The sequence below is a fragment of the Podarcis filfolensis genome (genome assembly GCF_964270895.1).
Source record: "Podarcis filfolensis genome assembly, chromosome: 4".
Taxonomy (NCBI): domain Eukaryota; kingdom Metazoa; phylum Chordata; class Lepidosauria; order Squamata; family Lacertidae; genus Podarcis; species Podarcis filfolensis.
In genome coordinates, this window is record NC_139607.1 from 80,957,472 (window position 1) to 80,972,249 (window position 14,778).

General features: G+C 39.3%; 1 protein-coding gene across 2 annotated transcripts in view; it reads left to right on the top strand.

The window, feature by feature from the left end:
• ZDHHC20 (zDHHC palmitoyltransferase 20) overlaps window positions 1–14,778 on the top strand; it is a 45,438-nt gene that overhangs the window by 14,953 nt on the left and 15,707 nt on the right. For both annotated transcript variants that reach the window (XM_083609235.1, XM_083609236.1), the window contains exons 2-5: window positions 3,661–3,687; window positions 7,598–7,692; window positions 12,299–12,419; window positions 14,282–14,351. In XM_083609235.1, coding sequence (XP_083465361.1) covers window positions 3,661–3,687; window positions 7,598–7,692; window positions 12,299–12,419; window positions 14,282–14,351 — 313 coding nt within the window. The remainder of the gene's footprint in view (window positions 1–3,660; window positions 3,688–7,597; window positions 7,693–12,298; window positions 12,420–14,281; window positions 14,352–14,778) is intronic.

Genomic DNA, 14,778 nt, shown 5'->3' on the forward strand with positions numbered 1-14,778 from the left:
TATGAAATTTAATAAAAGTGGAAATAAAATAAATAAAAGTGAAATAAAAGTGGAATAGGTCCCTAGTATGTTTGCATACTGGGCAGGGAACAAAAACATTTACAGTACATAATAAAAGAGTGTGATTTAACTTGATATTGCTGAAGGGAAGACATTTAAAATGGTCACTTCTAGATAATTTGGAATGTTCTTAGTTCATTCCTAGAAATAAGCAGCCAGCCAATCTCTTGAATTCCCAAAATAAACCTTTAAGCCTGTCAGAAATTATTCAGTATCAAATATTTGTGTGTGGAGTCCAGATGATTCAGGGTGGGTAAAAAGATGCCAAGACTTTCAGAACAGTGCCATTGGCCTGAATTCAGGTTCAGTTGGAAGAGATCAAAAGATGTAGGGCATAATCCACTGGAAAATATATCCTGCACAAAATACAAATCCCACTAAAATTTAATGGGAGCACAAATTTGGGAGTCAGTATCCAAACGTAATAGCCTAAGTCTAGGGAGAGAATGCTTCACCAGTTCCTTGTAAACAGACATTCTCCATGCATACAACTTCTGAATAGATTAAAAACTCACAAAAATGCAGTGTGTGTGTGCGCGCGTATGTTTGTGTATGAGAGATATTGTTGGCAAGAACAATGCACACAGTCTTTGTGAAGGGTAGGCTTGTATTCCTTATGGTATCACTTCGCCAGTTTTGTGCCTCAGACATTGTAGGTTGTACAGGGTGTAATCACTTCTGTGGGAAGTGGCATTAGATTTCGGAACAGCTCTTGCAGTTCATAGCAAAGATGCATGGTTGGTTGTTGTTTTTTCTCTATAAAAATTCCTACCTATATTTGAATATGACTTCTAATTTGTAGATCTTTTTGATGATGGTTAAAGAATTGCTGCAAGTGCTTTAGGGTACATTACTATTAATCAGCTTTTTGTACCTGTTGGCATATTTCTGCATGAGGAATTTATACCTTGCAATATCTTAATGGCCTTATGATTATTTACTATTATTCATTACATTTATATAGGTGCTTATCAGTAGCCCCTGACTTACAACAACACAGAATTTCAAAAAACAATTTAATAGCTTAAACCAGTGTTTCCCAAACTTGGGTCTCCAGCTGTTTTTGGACTGAAACTCCCATTGTCCCTAGCTAGCAGGACCAGTGGTCAGGGATGATGGAAACTGTAGTCCAAAAATAGTTGGAGACCCATGTTTGGGAAACACTGGTTTAAATCAACAATAAAATACAGCAAAAAGGTCCTTGCCACAGATAGCTTAAACCAGTTTACAGCCCAGATTTAAAACATGAGTAAAAAGCTCTTTACGTCATGCCAGAAAGATTGCACAGGAGGCATCAGTCAAGCCTCTCTGGATATTGTGTACCAAAAAGCAACTCTGCGTAGCCGCTTGCCTCGATGAAGCACCTGGAGCAAGGGATGAAGAGGATCCTAAGGTTCTGGTAGGCTATTTCATCAAAATCCACTTCTGTGTAACTTGTAGATCCTAGTTCATGTCCCACCTTTTGGAGCAATGCAAAAGAAATTTGCTCCATCATTCTGGCATACTGCTACGTACAAGGTAACATACAAGATAACTAATAACCCTAGTTTAGTTATTTATTTTATTCCATGATCAGATAAAATTGTTCTTTGTATAATTTGGAAGTTCAATGCTATTGTCTTGCTTTTATACATTTTCACCCACTCCCTTTGTTTATTTATAAACATGGTGTTTGAATGTGCCTTTTATCTAATCCAACTTGTTCTCACTCATTCTTCTTGAGAACCTTTTGATCAAAATTGAGGACCCTTTATTCTACAGCTGACATTTTGAAACATGGTTTGATCCTTTTATACAGAAGGAGAAACTTCTATTACAGACACCCCAGTTTAGTGGTGATAGTTTTTTTATTTTGAGAAGAAACCCACCCACCCCTCAAATATTTTAGCTAATGTGTAATTCTGTTGCATCTTTCCTTTCCCTCCACAATATAAAGCATGAATTACTCCCAATAATCAGCAGACCAATTTAGTGCATTCAAAAAAAAATTGTCCAGTAGCACCTTAGAGACCAACTAAGTTTGTTGGTATCTGAAGAAGGTATCTGAAGAAGTGTGCATGCACACGAAAGCTTATACCAAGAACAAACTTGGTCTCTAAGGTGCTACTGGACAATTTTTAATTTTTTTAATATATTTCAACTGCGTCAGACCAACACGGCTACCTACCTGAATTTAGTGCGTTCAGTTTGTTGATGATGATAGGATGTTGTGCTTGGTAAATACAGGGTGAGTCCTTTAAAAGAGGCCCCGTGGATACAGAGTACACATGTTCTCTTTTAAAAGACTCACCCTGTATAAGATTACATTTCACAGGAGCAAATTTTTAGCTATTCAGTGGCTTTAAATTAGGCTGTGTTGAAGCCATAGAAGTATATTCACTAGAAATGTTTGTACGTATTTACTCTGCATTTATATGTAAGCATTGTCCACCCAATTACCTGTTCATTGTTCCTTGCTGCTCTCAAAACAAATGCTGATAGGTGATGCTAGTCTGTGGGGCTTGGCTTAACAAATTGGTGATTAGGCTTCTTTTGTAAGTAAAGGCTTACTTGCAGGACAAGCATAGGTAACTTACAGTGGTAGAATGTAGATATCAGTTAGGTATTTGAGTTTAATAAAGTGTACTAAATTGATTCCCGAGTGCTGCCAGTGGTCACTATTCCATATGAGATTAAATTTATTTTTAGTATGTTGAATCTGTTACTGGATGTATGTAATCCTGCTAGGCTAAATAAAAATAGACCAAGACCATGCCAGCAATAGTAACTGAAGTCCATTTTAAAACTGCATTGTTGGCTTTATTTTGGTTACTGAACCTCTACCTGGTAACCTGTGCTACAATCAGGGTTGGCGAAAGGACCTGAATCTGGGCTTAATTGCATAACCAAGAAAGGGAAAGGGTTGTGATGCAGGCACAAGGCTAATTCATATCTCGGCATATTACTGCCAGATACAGTCATCTGAACTGGGCCATGGAGTATGAAAGAAATGGCAGTTGCCCAAGAGCACAGTACATATGTGACTCACCTGGTTTTGACTCTGGGTCTTCAGCAGGTTTAGCCCTCTGGCAACTGAAGCTTATGGCTCCCTTACTGACACACTGACACTAAGCAGAGGCTTGACAACCATATGTCAGGAGTGCTCTGATGGTGTTTCCTGCTTGGCAGGGGGTTGGACTCGATGGCCCTTGTGGTCTCTTCCAACTCTATGATTCTATGATTCTATAATTCTTTCAGTGGTCGTCTGCATTACTTGAGCTTCATTTTCTTGAAGGAAAAGTGAAATAAATAAAATTGAAGAATTAGTGTATTTTGCATTCATTCGTCACAGCTACTGCTTTCCCCCACAAGAACTGAAATGAGCATAGCTTTTGTGATCAAACCATTCCCTAACTAAATAGATACAACAATTTATGTGAAAGGAATTCTGCTCATTTGCTGAGCACACACACTGATTTTTTCCCCTCTTATGTTCTTGTACGTACTTTGGAAAATGGCAAAATGAATTTTCTCCAGGATTACATTAAAATTAGATGATCTTTGCTCAGGTTTTTTTAATATTGGTAGACTCACTCTAGTTTTTTCTGTTTTTTCCCCTAGTTACAATAACCTCAACTGGCGAAAAAGGTAAGAATGTTTCTTCACATATATTTCTTTGCATAGAGTGCATATATTCATTAGCCTTGGTAAAAAGATGACCTTTTGTTTGAGTTTTAGAATTCCATTTATGTATTTTTATTAAGAATGGCACAAATTTCCCCTACTCTTGTGTTCCTGCATGCCATTGGTTATGCATGTATGTGGTTCCTTGCTTATCTCTTCTTTTAGTTTCCCTCTTATAGTTGCTGCCTATAATTATAATCCTTCTCTCTTGTGGTTGCTGCCTATAATTATAATCCTATCATCTTTGGAATTAGCACAGAGAGAAAATAAAGTGATGTAGCTAGGACACATTTAAAAAATGGGTGGTACCGGTAATGGATTTCCCATAGAGAAAAATTGCCAGGTATGCTTCAGTTTAGCATGCTAGACATGCATTCGGAAAGTTGTGAGAAGCTGATCAACAAAAAAGTTCCCAGGGAGAGTTTACCTGGCAGTTTAGGAGCCTCACATTGGGCTATTCATAAGCTGAAGTACTGCATCCTGAGGACTGCTATTGCTACCATCTGTCAGGGTTAGGATTCATTCCTTTTCCCAAGAGAGTGTGTTGGAAGCTGCTGGGAATTGCTCTCACATTATTTCTGCATGAGAAATTCAGGCTGGAGTGTGGGGAGAGAATGCTTGTAGAGTACAGTGGTACCTTGGTTCTCAAACCGAATCCATTCCAGAAGTCAGTTCCAAAATCAAAGCATTCCAAAACCAAGGCATGCTTTCCCATAAAAAGTGCCAAACTTAATCCATTCTGGAAGTCCGTTTGACTTTCGAAATGTTTGAAAACCAAGGCGCAGCTTCTGATTGGCGCAGGCGCCCCAGAAACAATAGCCGACAACCATATCGGACGTTCCGCTTCCGAAAAAAGGTTTGAAAACCGAAACACTTACTTCTGGGTTTTCGGTGTTTTGAGAACCAAGGTGTTTAAGTACCAAGACATTTGAGAACCAAGGTACCACTGTATAGAATTTAGGAAAGGTTGCTAGTCTCTAGAAAGCTTTTCTTTCCTGAAAAGAATATTTGCCTTGATGGTTGAACAGTGGTATGAAGCAACTGTCATTCTCTTTATTTTACTTTCTAGTATGTTAATCTTTCTGCTGTTACTGCTGTTTGAAGAATTCCATTTGACTTCAAACACATTTCTCGAGATTGTGTAGCTACCATAGACATAACACATTCTCTACCAGTTTAAATGTGGCTTCATGCAAAGAGAATGATTCATGTTATTATGTAGCTGCTTAGTTTTTTGTGTTCTATATTATAACTCAAGCACTGCTAGGAAGATTCCTCCCCCGTGTATTTCTTGTCAATAAGAAATTTGGTGTGGCGCGAATAAATTTTTACTCTGAAAGTGCGGCCCAGAGAAAGAAAAACATTTGAGAACCACTGTAGTATTGCAGTCCCATAGGGAGAGAATAGCTGCTTAATCGATTTAAACCTGTGGGATGCATATTTCCTGATTTTGCATTTCAGATTTTATCTTGAGATGCTTGTTTGAAGGATTGCCAAAGTGAGTGTCTGTCTGTGGGAAACCTAATTCATGTATATTCTGATCTATATTGCTAGGTTAGCTTTCTTGTTACCCAGTCAGCTGAATTTTTCCATTTGGCATTTGTTTTTCTCCTCCTTGTGAAGCCTGTCCTTGGTCTCACTGTTCAGTGTTCTTTTGTTGGTAACCACACTAGTTTGATTGTTTAGTTTCTTCCTCTTTCTTGATACTGTATCTGAATCTGTAGGAAAACACTTGTGGTAGAACTGTCTCTTAATCTGTGGTACACCTATAAAGTAGGAGGCTTAATGTAGAAGAAGCGGGGGGGGGGGGCAACAGAATTATGGTTCTGCTTGTGCTAAGTCACAAGAGCCACAATGAAAAAGTCCCTTTCTGAGGAAAAAAATTACTGAGGCAAGATTCTGTATAGAAACTGCTAGTAAATCAGGATTAGTATTGAATGCATGCAGTTCCTCAGTTAAATTAATGCATTATGATTGCAATCAAACAATAATTGCCTGACATTACAGTATTTGGATTTTTGTGAATTCTTTGGATATAGACCCTTCAATAATAAAGTCCTACTTATAATTCCTGAAATTAAGAACTATTCAAACTCCAAACTTAGAAAACCTCAAGCTTGATTACTTTTCTACTTAAAATACGGTAATAATAATTTAAAACATTCATATTTCCCCTCTGGATAATATCTGCAAGGATATATTCCAGAAAGACTACATATAAATATTTTAAACATTTAAGAATTAAATTAAATAATATTCTTGGCAGAGTTTTAAGGTTTCATATAACTTTCTAAAAGAAAGACTGTCACAGGAAAATCTAGCATGTGCATGATGTCTTTGGAGCAGATGGAATCCCCTAATGTTTCTGGGATTGGACTGAGGCTTAATTGTATATCTTCTTAAACTTCTATCCTTTATCAGACTGCAAAAGTAGGTCAATAATTTCTCCTTTGGTGTGAGAATATGACAGAAGTAACATTAAATATTCAACACCATGCAGCAGTTTTCCCCACCCCATCAGTTAGTTATACAAAGTGCTTTCTTCCACCACTCTTAAGATTCTTCTATAGATGCTTGGTAGAATTGATAGTGTAGCAGCAACTGGATTTAAGATGCAATAGCAAGCCTGCTAATTAGTATTTTGTTATCTTCTTAATGTAGCTTAAATATACCTATTTAGAAAATCAGGTTGGATTAGGCCACTGGAGGAACGTATGGGCCAAAAAGCGACTGCACTTGGCAGTCTTGTAAATTAGTTGGGAACAGCTACCAATTGCTTCTTAATCCATAGTGTGTTAGCCTGGTAGCACTAGCTAAGGAGGAATTGCTTCTGGGTGAATGAGAAGGCTGCTGCAGGAGAGATGGAGCTCCCCAGTCGTTTTCGTAGGCTAGTAGCTTTGAAGACTTATTTACAAGACTGTTAGAAATGTGAGCCACCAATTTACTACATTGACGTGAACCTCTGGTGTGACAGCCCTTTAGATAGCCATCTTCAAATATCTCAAGGGCTTTCACATGGATAATGGAGCAACCTTGTTTTCTCCTGATCCAGAGGCTAGGACCTGAACCAGTGGCTTCAAGTTACAAGAAAGGGGATTCTGACTACACATCAGAAATAACTTTCTGACAGTAAGAGTTGTTTGACAGTGGAGCAGGCTCCCGCAAGAGGGGATGGACTCTTCTTCCTTGGAGGTTCTTAAGCAGAGGTTGGATGGCCATCTGTCAAGTATGATCTAGTTGAGATTCCTGCATTGCTGGGGATTGGACTAGATGACCCTTGGGATCTCTTCCCACTCTACAGTTCTATGATTCTATGACCTGCCTGTTCTGGTGCACAGGTGTGTTTGTATGTGTGCTACGTCCGTACAATGCAATAGGTTTCATGTCACTGTAATCCCACTTTGAATTGAGATTAGGTGAGGAATACATGTTAGGAAGAATAATTGATACTTAAGGCACTAAACAACTCTTCCCCAGATAATGACTTGATAGCACCAATTTTCACAGCAATTTTTGGAAGAAAATATTTGTTCTTAAATAAGTGTATAATAATAGCAGTATCAAAATGTTGGTTTACAATTATATAGTGCTCTAGTGCTACCTAGAAGGGTCTTTTAAAACTGATATAGAAAGGTAAAGGTAAAGGTACCCCTGCCCGTACGGGCCAGTTAAGTTAAACCAAAATAATTGTTTTTATCCACATTAGTAGAATTCCTCCCAACACTGATTCTATAGTGTTCTATAGCACACCATTTGTTCTGCGATCATCTCTTCAAAGTTATTTTACTGATAAAATGAAGAAAAACCATTGCATTCTTGTTTTGTTACTTCAGCTGTATTCACTAAAACCTTATTTGTATTTTTTTTATTGCAGTTGTCTACCTTGTGGTTTTCCATCTGTCGTTTGTCATGTTTGTGTGGTCCTATTGGAAGACTATTTTTACATCTCCTGCCTCTCCTTCTAATGAGGTAAAGATTAACTTTGGCAAAATGTTGCCTTTCTTACAACAGAATTGTTTTTGCTACTGTTGTATGATGTGGCTTGCTTTTTTCATTTCCATTCAGTAAGTAACCTTCTTTTGTTGTGAATGAAATTCTTAAGAATATTTTCTATGATTAACACATCATTGATGCCAACTTCACATTTCATTAATTTGGACATTAATTGTTCACGTTTCCATATGCTGTAATCCAATAATGTGGCATTCAAGTAGGAGATGTTGTTAATCAGTTTCTTAAGCTAATATTTTGAAATGGATATGAATTAGTTCACTGTATGTGTATCTCTGTAAGCATCCTTATTTTAACAATATCCCATTGTGCTCAGTGACAAGTCTCATACTTGTTTAGGAATTCTTTTAATTCTGAGTAGACTCCAAGCAATACGCAAGCACAATATGGAAGAGCACTGTCAGCAGGGAGCCACCATTGTTGTACTGAGCAATGTGTCATATTTACCAATCCATATGTCTCAACAAAGAAGATGATGAGAAAAGTAATGCAGTTGTAGACTTACGGTCACATTCATAATGCAGATGTAGACTTATGGTCACATTCTCATAAAACACTATTGAAATCTATTTGGCTAAATTAAATTAAGCATGACTCTTCCTAAAATCATGGGTATTGTCTAAACTAAGTAGTGCTTGGAGCAGAACCATTGAAGTCAGTGGACTTAAACTACTTAAGTCATTCTTCTCTATTGTAGACATATGCTGCTTTTCTACGAAAAGTTGGCCTAAAGCATATTTTTACAGCTGAAAACATTTCAGTAGGAAAAAGAAAGTGCTCTAAGTGCCCCAGAATGAAGGATATCTGCTGGCCAGATATACTATATTTTCTGTTTTTTGTTTTTTTTAAAAGACTTGTGTGTAAAGGTAAAGTGACCCCTGACCATTAGGTACAGTCGTAACCGACTCTGGGGTTGTGGTGCTCATCTCGCTTTATTGGCTGAGGGAGCCGGCGTACAGCTTCTGGGTCATGTGGCCAGCCCGAGCAGCACACGGAAACGCCGTTTACCTTCCCGCTGGAGCGGTACCTATTTATCTACTTGCACTTTGACATGCTTTCGAACTGCTAGGTTGGCAGAAACAGGGACCGAGCAACGGGAGCAGGGACCGAGCAACGGGAGCTCACCCCGTCGTGGGGATTCGAACCGCTGACCTTCTGATCAGCAAGTCCTAGGCTCTGTGGTTTAACCCACAGTGCCACCCACACTTTTTTTAAAAAAAAGACGTGTGTAGGTAACCTATATATTGTGACCCATGCAAATTACAAAGATGTTACCATTTGTTTGGCTACTCTGCACCGCACTGCATCTGGTAGGCCTAGTGCAGATAAGGTATTTCTGATCTCCTAACCATGGTTTCCCTGTGTTCTTATCCAGTTAAATCCTTCAGATTTATTTATTCATTTATTTATTAAGATATTTTAGGCATTGGTCACAGTTCCCACAGTGAAGGAGTTTTGGTCTCTTTTGTGGCCAAGTCTGTTATGCCAGGATTGTTATCGTACATAGTTGAGATTTCGTTATATAGAGGAAGCTGAGGTTGCCAGGGAGCATGTGTGTCAATTCCTAACAAGTCTGGGTCAATTGACCAGTTAGCTAAGCTTTCATTAAGAGGAATATGTAGCAAAACCTCTTACTTGGGGCAAGGCATCTCCAGCCCCATTACTTGCACGCTTGCTATGTAAAGGACCAGGGCTGTCCATATAAAACATATTAATTACATCTTGCCACAATTGCTTTGAGTTACCTCCTCCAATCCTGTATGTATTCTCAGGTAGCAATAAAGAGGTACCGATCTAACTGATAGAAAAATGCATTCTTGTAGATTGAAATAATAGGAAATCTGTGTTTAAAGAGCGTGCTCCCTGCATAGAGCAATTCTTTCTTCATAAATTATGGTGGATTTATCTCCAAGTTGATGGTGTCCAACTTGCTCTTTCAAATACCTAATGCAAATATAAAAGAGTATTATTATAGTTTATTAAAACAACCATTCTTACATAGTGGGGAAGCCTGTACTACAAAAAGCATTGACTGCAGGTTTTGCTGTACTGCAGTACCACATTTTGTCAATGAAAAGAACAATTGGTTTTGTCTGACACCCTGGAAAGAAACAGGAGAACAAAGGGATGCTGGTTTTTTTTTCAGATTAATTGGAAAATATTCTGCACCTTGCTTGAAACCCTCCTAGGGCTTTTTGTTTGCTTTTTGCGAGCTCATGTTATTTCAAATGTATGTAGATATTGTTGGGGAAGAAGATGCTATGGCCCTCTTAGCACCTAAAGATGATATAAATGGAGCATTGCTTCAAGAATTTCTTGAATCAGTCAGTGTTCTGGTGGTGGTGGTGGTGGTGGTTTTACAAGTGTTTTAAAGTATCCTGGTTTCTTATCGACATAAACAGCTTGTCTGAGCTTCATCTTTTAACAGCTTCTTTGCAACACCCTTGCTCTTGACTAGCTGCCAGAATATTTACATGATGTTCTTCTTACTTGGGGCAGACATGCCCTGCAAAGTAAATTATTATCAACTGAGCAAGTCCCTTAGACATTCTGGATGTATAATTACTTTACAGCTATTAGTGTCTTCCTGGGTACATTTTATTCTGTTATGTCCTGACAAGGACATTTAAATGGCCCCTTCTCTGGGGCTTTAACAGTAAACCGACTCAACAAAAATAAGCTGGAAGTATGAAATGTCACCTGCTAAATTTATGTGCATCACACTGATGTTAAAGACCATGGGGCAGGGCCAGAAACAAAGCAGCCTTAGTAATATGGAGGGCACACCTTGGGGATGGACCAGAGGCTGAAACTGGTGTAGAATGCAGCAGCTATGTTGCTTGTGGGAGCAAACTTCCTCCAGCATGCAGCATATTGCTTGTGGGTTTTGCACTAGCTACCAGTCTGTTACTAGGTCAAGTTCAAGGTGTTGGAACCAACATATAAGGCCCCATACGTTTCAGGACAATGTTACTTGAAAGATGGCCTTATCCAGGCATAGGCAAACTCCGGCCCTCCAGATGGTTGGGACTACAATTCCCATCATCCCTAGCTAACAGGACCAGTGGTCAGGGATGATGGGAATTGTAGTCCCAAACATCTGGTGGGCCGGAGTTTGCCTATGCCTGGATATAACCCGCCCATCTTGCTGGGTTTTCCAGTAGATCCCTGAAGTCTACAGGAAAGTTTCTCCTGCAAGTACCAAAGATTTCAGAATTCCGCTCCATGGTAACTTGGAGTAGAGATATTAATATAGCCGTTCCTGTTCTGTTGAATAGCATCCCTATCAAGATTCTATAGGTGCCCGCTATCCACTTTCTAAAAAAAACAACAATGGAAGATATGTTTCTTCCAACAGGCTTTCCCAGCTGAGTAAATGGGTCTTTGCAATGAGTGTCAATTTTGTATTGCTTTAGTTTTGTTTTAAATGTATCTGCTGGGTTTTTTTTGGTGTTTTTAACTGTTTTTTGCTATTTTTATTGTGACACTGTATTGAGACAGTTGTGGAGACTTTAATCAGTGAATTAATAACGATGATGATGAAGACCAGTTTATAATCTGGTTCTCAGGGTAGTTAAACACATTATGGAACAGTGCATAATGAGAACTTTGGGTCTTGAAGTTGTGGTGGCCATGGTCCTTGGAGTCCCAAGACATGCTCTTCATTGGATTGTGGTGAATAGTTTGATATCAACACCTGTGAAAAAGGGAAATTCTATGTTCTTTCCTGCACCCTTTCTCCACATCTGCTCTTGAGGCTTACGGGAACTCCTAGGACAGATACGTTGCAGGGAGAGGGGAGTGAAAGGAAGTTCTGTTGCACAAATGGAAGTCCTTCACTAACTGAACAAGTTAATGGAATACAGTTCAGAATCCCAAGGCACAGCTGGTGTAAAAAGAAGTGTTTCTTTCCTGATTTGTGAGGAGGGAAAGAACGAAGGAATCATCTTGGAGGATGCATACCGAAGGTGCATTAGTCTTGGCAGACCCAACATCCTGTTTTCTTTAGCCCTGCCCCCCTTAAGAAGAAACAAGAAGCAGTCTGTTTGATTCCATTCAGCCTATTAAACTCACAGACCTGGTCAGCAGGCAGCGGCACATATTCACAGAGAGCATCCTACTTTATAACTGGGGGGAGTAATTGTTAGCCACTTAAAGAAGCATCCATATAGTACGTTTGGTTTGGCAGCCATACTTGTGTTCAATTCAGTTCTTTTCTCTCAGGTATTTATTTTGCAGGGGAGGGGTTGCCAGGCAAACATGTACCTTGAAATGCAGGCTTACTTAGTTCGCACCTGCACCCTGAGAATCATAGAAATTGGAGAGTTGGAAGGGACGAGGCCCTGATACTTTTTCACAGTGATCGAAAAGTTCCTTGTTACACATGAGTAACACTTTCAAAAATAACATTTTGAATTTGATTTGTTAAGAATAGCTATGGATTTCCTTTCTCCTGCCCATTTCTGCTTTGAACTGCTAACAAAAATCCTTAAAACAAATTGATGTATTGTCTAGCTGCTATTATGTGGCATTAAAAAAACCATAGTCCTGTTGTCTTTTTCAGTTCTGTTTGTCCAAATCAGATAAGGAACAATATGAAAAAGAAGAGAGACCAGAATCCCAGCAAGAAATCCTCAGAAGAGCTGCTAAAGACCTCCCAGTCTATACTACAACAACCTCAAGAGGTTAGCCTTCAAAGAATCCTAGCACTTTATAAACTCCTTAATGATGCTATCAAGTTTGACTGGATTGGGGCCATTCAGCAGGCATGATCCTTAGGCTTACATGTTTCCTCCCTTACTTCCGGATTCTTGGCAAACAATAGTTTGCCATATCATTTGAACCTGGCAAACCAGGGTTGGAGAGCTTGGTTTGGATGAAGTTTGCACCCTTGATTCATAGGCAAACCATAGTTCCCTTGATTTGGATAAACAGGTAACCTTTGGTTTTCTGAGAATCTCCAAGTAAGGAAAGTAACTGGCATGCATAAGTGGAAGAGTGGGGAGAGGGAAGGCACAATGGTGAGGTTCATACCTGTTAGTACTTCTAATGAAACCATGGTTTAGCACTGTGTTTCAGCTAATTCACCATGGCGAACCATCTAGTTCTTCACATTGGTTTTAGCCTGTTTTATCTATTAACCAAGAGGCAGACAGGTTTTCTAAAGTAAAACCAGCTCTGGAATTGAACTTTGCATGGAGACGAAGCTGCTTGGGGAGAATTTAAAATACAGATATGTGCATCTGTAGCAGGAGAAGAAAGATAGCAGCTGCACTCATGCAATCAAAACTTGGCTTAATAAGCTAGGATGTGTACGAGTTGCACCTGCATTCAACCTCTGTGCTCCCACTTCACTTTTAACCATAGCTTCCCATTACGTGCAAACCAGGAACTATGGTTCATTTCTTCCAAACAAGGCAGGATCCGGAAGCCAACTTTAAACAGTGGGTCAAGCCATATTTTAATTCTGCAGACCAGACCATAAGCACATAAGAAGCACCTTGTGGTTCAGCCATTGGTACATCCAGTCCAGCATCCATTTCCCAAAGTGGCCAACCAGGTGCCTGTGGGAAACGAGCAAGCAGGACCTGAGTGCAAGAGCACGCTTGTGTCATTGTGTCCATATGCTCAGCTTTCTTCTCCTGTCAAGATTCTATAGGTGCCCACTATCCACTTTCTGAAAACAAGGGAAGATATTTTTCTTCCAACAGGCTTTCCCAGCTGAGTAAATGGGTCTTTGCAATGAGTGTCAATTTTGTATTGCTTTAGCTTTGTTTTAAATGTATCTGCTGGGTTTTTTGTGTGTTTTTAACTGTTTTGTTTTGTTTTGTTTTTGTTTTGCTATTTTTATTGTACACTGCATTGAGACAGTTGTGGAGACTTTAATCAGTGAATTAATAACGATGCTGATGAAGACCAGTTTATAATCTGGTTCTCAGAGTTGTTAAACACATTATGGAACAGTGCATAAAGAGAACTTTGGGTCTTGAGGTTGTGGTGGCCATGGTCCCAAGACATGCTCCTCATTGGATTGTGGTGAATAGTTTGATATCAACACCTGTGAAAAAGGGAAATTCCATGTTCTTTGCTGCACCCTTTCTCCACATCTGCTCTTGAGGCTTACGGGAACTCCTAGAATAGATATGTTGCAGGGAGAAGGGAGTGAAAGGAAGTTCTGTTGCACAAATGGAAGTCCTTGCACTAACTGAACAAGTGCCAACCAGGTGCCTGTGGGAAATGAGCAAGCAGGACCTGAGTGCAAGAGCACCCTTGTGTCATTGTGCCCATATGCTCAGACTAATGTTTAGATTACATTTATGTTTCGCTCATCACTTGTCCAAATGTGTCTCTTGCATTCTAGTTTTCGTCATGATAGCTTGCTTCAACCTCTGCTATATGTGAGCTACCAATCACCTTTACAGTACACTGTGTATTTTGCTAAAGCAGACTTGGCAGAATCCTGTTTTGAGGTCTAGATTACCTCTGACCTTTGGATTGCTAAACCACAGCTTCATATTTAACACCTTGATTTTAATGTTTAATATAGCCATAAGATACTGCGATAGATGCCAGCTCATCAAGCCTGATCGATGCCACCACTGTTCTGCCTGTGACCTGTAAGTACTTGGGGGTACTTAGCCACGGGGTAGGATAGACTTCTTCAGATTTATGCCTCTTAGTGTTGTCAGTATCAAGCACATGTTCACACCTGAAACTACTGTGTTGTTTTTCCAGGAACAGGATGGTTCTCCACAAAAACAAGTTTCACCAGAGAGTTCCTGGTTTATACCTCATTGTCTTAAACACTATGCTTCTCTGCCTTCACTTTTGCATTCCTGTGTTCTGTTAGCACTTTTGCTGCTGTCTGTACTGCAGTGACCTGCTGGAAGATATTTGCTTGTAGTCATATGCTTTAGATTTAGAACATGCTATGAAAATTAGATATGTATGTTTCACTTCATGGGTGAAAAATTAGTTTGGGGGAGATTTTTATTGGGGAAATGACTATAGAAGAGGAAGCATTATTCCCCCCCCCTTCAGCTA